Here is a 5419-nt window from a genome sequence, read left to right on the forward strand (position 1 = left end):
TGGAGGAAACCTGGCATCATCCCTACGGTGAAGCATGGTGGTGGCAGCATCATGCTGTGGGGATGTTTTTCAGTGGATTGTCAGGATTGAGGAAAAGATGAACGGAGCAAAGTACAGAGAGATCCTTGATGAACACCTGTTCCAGAGCACTCAGGACCTCAGACTGGGGCAAAGGTTCACCTTCCAACCGGACAATGACCCTAAGCACACAGCCAAGACAGCCAAGACAGTCTCTGAATGTCCTTGAGTGGCCCAGCCAGAGCCCGGACTTGAACCCGATCGAACATCTCTGGAGAGACCTAAAAATAGCTGTGCAGCAACGCTCCCCATCCAACCTGACAGAGCTTGAGAGGATCTTGAGAGGATTGAGAGGATCTGCCAGGAGGAATAGAAACTCCCCAAATACAGGTGTGCCAAGCTTGTAGCGTCATACCCAAGAAGACTCAAGGCTGTAATCGCTGCCAAATGTGCTTTAACAAAGTACTGAGTAAAGGGTCTAAATAATTATGTTAATGTGTGTTATAGTGTGGACACTATATAAATAATTACATGGTTATTATTGGCATTGACCGTGACCTTTCCCCTTTGATGATGTCATCACTAAGAGTGAGTTCTGTGCAATGTGATTCTACCACCGGTTGAGTGGGCTATATAGTTCTGCTATATTTGTACCGTTTGTACCTGGCTGTACACCTTTTAGTTATTGGGTTGAAAGTAAAGGAAAGTAATATAGAAATGCGTGTGGACATTCCTTGTCAAGTTACTACACCTTTTTGGCGACGAGGATAAAACTTTATCAACTTGTACAGGGTGAGGTGCTAGCTAGCTAAGAAACAGTGGAGGTAGTCAGTTAGCTAGCTAGCTAGCTTAATGAGCAACGGAGAGCAGGTGCCGCTGGACGGAAACGCCAATGGGGACAATCAGCAGCAAGTGAAAATTGCTAACGAGGATCAAGGACAAGTTGGCGTTATAATGGCAATGTTTGGGACTATCACTGAGTTTGTGGAAGAGAACGAAGACTGGACGGAATATGTGGAAAGGTTGGGACACTTTTTCTTGGCAAATGGAATCACAGATGAGGCTAAACAGCGCTCTATTCTCTTGAGTGTGTGTGGGGCTAAAACCTACAAGCTAATGAGGAATTTGGCTACACCACGGAGACCGGGAGAAATTCCTTTTGGGGATCTAGTTGCTCTTGTTCAGACTCACCACAATCCAACGCCTTCAGTGATTGTCCAGAGGTTCAAGTTTAACTGCCATGTTCGGAAACCAGGTCAGTCTGTTGCTAACTTTGTTGCTGAATTACGTGAACTCTCTGAACATTGTGAGTTTGGGGCTATGTTAGAGCACATGCTCCGTGACAGATTAGTCTGTGGCATTAATGAGGACCGCATACAGCGCCGGTTGCTGGGGGAAGCCACACTGACTTTCAAGAGAGCATTGGAACTATCTCAAGGGATGGAGATGGCCGCTAGTAATGTGAAAAATATTCAAAAGGCCAACAGTGAAAGTTGTGCAGTGCATCAGGTGACAAAAGAGGTGGCAGGAAAAAGGGGAAAAGCAGTGGAATGTTTCAGATGTGGAGGGACACATTCTGGTAACAACTGTTCATGGAGACTGTCTGTCACAATTGCAACAAAAAGGGACATTTAGCAAAAAAATGCAGGGGTCCTAGGAGCAAGCCAGAGGGTGGGCGGACTGGGCTGGGCAAGTTCACAGCACCAAAGCCTCAGTCAGCAGCGCACCACCAAGAGAGCACAGAGGAGGAGGAAGAGCATTGTTCCTACAACATGTTTAATGTGAGGGAGCCGCGCGCAGAGCCTATCTATGCTACAGTGGAGGTAGATGGAAAGCAGATGAGGATGGAGGTTGACACGGGGGCCTCTGCCTCTGTCATAAGTGAGGAGACCTACAAACAAAAATGGGGCTCAAGACTGGTTTCTGCCCTCACACCGGCAGGGATCAGACTGCGTACGTACACCGGGGAGACCATACCATTGCTGGGGGCTCTAGAAGTGGACATTGCATACAACAGCCAGGAAGCAAGAGCACAGCTCTTGATGGTGAAAGGGAATGGGCCTAGTTTACAAGGGCGTGACTGGCTAAACAAAATACAACTGAACTGGGGTGAGATAAAACACACCCGAGTGACTGAGGATGTCATTCAAAAGTACCCAGAGATTTCCAAAGATGAACTGGGCACACTGCAGGGCACTGCAGTTAAGCTGTTCGTGGATCCTCAGGCCGAGCCTTGCTTTTTCAAGCCCAGGACAGTGCCTTACGCCATGAAAAAGAAAGTGGAAGATGAGTTGGAGCGGCTGCAGGAAGCAAACGTCATTACTCCCATTCAGTTCTCCCGCTGGGCAGCTCCTATCGTTCCTGTTCTGAAAAGTGACGACACGGTGCGTATATGTGGGGACTACAAACTCACCATCAACAGGGCCTCTAAGCTAGACGCTTACCCGCTGCCGCGGGTGGAGGACTTGTTCGCGACACTGGCAGGAGGCAAGATGTTCTCAAAGCTTGACATGAGTCACGCCTACCAACAGCTCCTCCTGGACGAGGACTCAAAAGAGTATGTCACAGTGAACACGCACAAAGGCTTGTTCAGGTACAACCGCTTGGTTTTCGGAGTGGCGTCCAGCCCAGCCATTTTCCAGAGGACAATGGACAATCTGCTGCAGGGGATCCCTCATGTAGCAGTGTACCTGGATGACATCCTGGTTACAGGGGAGACAGAGGAGGAGCACCTCCACCATCTGGACCAGGTGTTAAAGAGATTCTCTGAGGCAGGGCTGCGCCTGAAGCGTAGCAAGTGCACATTCCAAGCACAGAGTGTGACATACCTAGGTCACAAGATCACAGCGCAGGGTCTGTGTCCTGTGGTGGACAAAGTCAGGGCAATCAAGGATGCTCCAAGCCCCAAGAATGGGTCAGAGCTCAGGTCGTTCCTGGGCATGGTGAACTACTATGGTAAGTTCCTCCCTGAGCTGTCAACAGTGTTGGCTCCACTTTATCAGCTGCTCCACAAAGACTGTAAATGGAAGTGGGGGCCAGCACAAGACAAAGCTTTCAAGGAAGTGAAAGCACTACTACAATCAGCACAACTTCTGGTTCATTTTGACCAAGACAAAGAGATCATCCTGTCATGTGACGCCTCACCCTATGGCGTCGGGGCAGAACTCTCTCATCAGATGGAGGACGGGTCAGAGAGACCCATTAGATTCGCATCACGTATGCTGACGAGTGCTGAGAAGGGTTATTCACAGTTAGACAAGGAAGGTCTGGCCATAGTCTTTGCTGTGAAACGCTTCCATCAGTACCTCTACGGTCGTCATTTCACCATATGCACTGACCACAAACCACTGATGAGCCTTTTTAGTGAATCGAGATGCATTCCGCCCATGGATTCAGCAAGGTTACAGCGCTGGGCCCTGGCACTGTCGGCTTACCAGTACACGATAGTGTATAGAGCGGGGAAGGACAATGCAAACGCAGACGCGCTCAGCCGTCTCCCGCTACCAGAGATGCCTGCCACAACTGTGGTACCTCCCGAGACAATTTTCCTAATGGAGAGATTGTCAAACTCACCTGTGAATGCCAAACAGATCAAACAGTGGACAGACCGGGATCCTATCCTGTCCCAAGTGAAAAGATTCCTGATGCAGGGTTGGACTCCTGTCATAGAGGATGATGGACTAAGACCTTACGCAAAGCGCAAAACTGAGCTGAGTGTGCAGGATGGCTGCATACTCTGGGGGTCCAGAGTGGTTGTTCCACCCCCTGGCCGTGCACAAGTCATGGATGAGGTCCATGAGGCTCACCCAGGTGCCTCCCGGATGAAAAGTTTAGCCAGATCTTACATCTGGTGGCCTAACATGGATCAGGAGGTAGAAGACAAAGTTAAATCATGTTCTGAGTGCCCGATCAACCAGAAGATGGCGCCGCCCGCGCCCCTACATCTGTGGGAGTGGCCTGACCGCCCATGGTCCAGGCTGCATATAGACTTTGCAGGCCCTTTCATGGGTCACATGTTCCTTGTCATGGTGGACGCACATTCCAAGTGGCTGGAGGCGCACATCATGAGCAACATCACAGCGACCACAACCATCGAAAAGCTTCGGCAGGTGTTTGCAACTCATGGTCTGCCTGACTCTCTGGTGTCCGACAACGCAACAACGTTTACCTGTGACTTGTTCCAAGAATTCATGCGGAGAAACGGGATCCGCCATGTCCGCAGCGCCCCGTTTCACCCGGCCTCAAACGGCTTAGCGGAGCGGGCTGTGCAGACACTGAAAGAGGGGCTCAAAAGGATGACTGGGGGAACCATCACAACTAAGCTCTCTCGGTTCTTGTTCCAGTACCGCATCACGCCACAAACAACAACAGGACAGGCTCCAGCGGTGATGTTAATGGGCAGAAAGCCAAAAGCTCACCTGGATCTACTGCGTCCGAACATCAGAGCACGAGTGGAACGGAAGCAGGAGAAACAAAAAGAGAGACATGACCACCACGCGAGGGAGAGACAGTTAAAACCCAATGACACTGTCTACATCTGCAACTTCACAAGCAGCCAACGCTGGTTGCCAGGTATCATTCTGAGACAGAGTGGTCCCGTCTCCTTTGTGGTCAAACTGACTGATGGGCGAGTCATGCGCAGACACCAGGACCATCTCCGCCTGCGCTATGACAAAGACAAGACCATGTTTTCAGACGGAACAGCTGTGGATGGTAGTATACAAGTTGAAATCCCACAGGAAACAGCATCTGAGGAACAGGGGCATTCAGTGGTTCCAGCAGAGGGTGATGGACATTCTCTCACAAGCACCCAACCCGCTCCTGTGCCCTCAGACCCAGCTCCACTGGGACACGCCTTACCTGTGTCTCGTAGCACACCAGGAGTACTGCGCAGATCACAGCGCAGTCACAAGCCTCCTGAAAGACTAACTCTGTAGTTGAGACTGAGAGACTCGTGGTGTTAGTGTTTGTTTGGAGCAGCAGACCTAGTTGAAAAGAAATAAAGACTGTAATTTTTTGTTGTTGTTTTGATTACATTTACAGTAACACCAGCAGAAGTTCTACAGTGTGGTGTAGTAAAGAAAAGAAAACACTGATGTGGTTTACTTGTTAACCTTATGTTTTCCTTACGGGGGGATTTAAATTGAGGGGGGAGAAGTGTTATAGTGTGGACACTATATAAATAATTACATGGTTATTATTGGCATTGACCGTGACCTTTCCCCTTTGATGATGTCATCACTAAGAGTGCGCGTGGGCATTCCTTGTCAAGTTATTTCACGTTTGTACCTGGCTGTACACCTTTTAGTTATTGGGTTGAAAGTAAAGGAAAGTCATATAGAAATGCGTGTGGGCATTCCTTGTCAAGTTACTACAATGTGATTTTTATTTTTATTTTATT

General features: G+C 49.2%; 2 protein-coding genes across 2 annotated transcripts; both read left to right on the forward strand.

Moving 5' to 3' along the window:
• Positions 1-951: 951 nt before the first annotated feature.
• On the forward strand, positions 952-1653 carry LOC115162828 (uncharacterized). Its single transcript, XM_029714248.1, has one exon. It carries the CDS (start codon positions 973-975, stop codon positions 1651-1653), a length of 681 nt encoding a protein of 226 aa, XP_029570108.1. The 5' UTR covers positions 952-972.
• Positions 1654-1764: 111 nt separating this feature from the next.
• LOC115163347 (uncharacterized protein K02A2.6-like) lies at positions 1765-4673 on the forward strand (the record flags this gene model as incomplete). Its single annotated transcript, XM_029715144.1, has 1 exon — positions 1765-4673. A coding segment is annotated over exon 1 (2883 nt), but the record flags the coding sequence as incomplete, so codon positions are not given.
• Between the last annotated feature and the right edge of the window lie 746 nt (positions 4674-5419).

This window comes from Salmo trutta, chromosome 26, assembly GCF_901001165.1.
Source record: "Salmo trutta chromosome 26, fSalTru1.1, whole genome shotgun sequence".
In the NCBI taxonomy this organism is placed as follows: Eukaryota; Metazoa; Chordata; class Actinopteri; order Salmoniformes; family Salmonidae; genus Salmo; species Salmo trutta.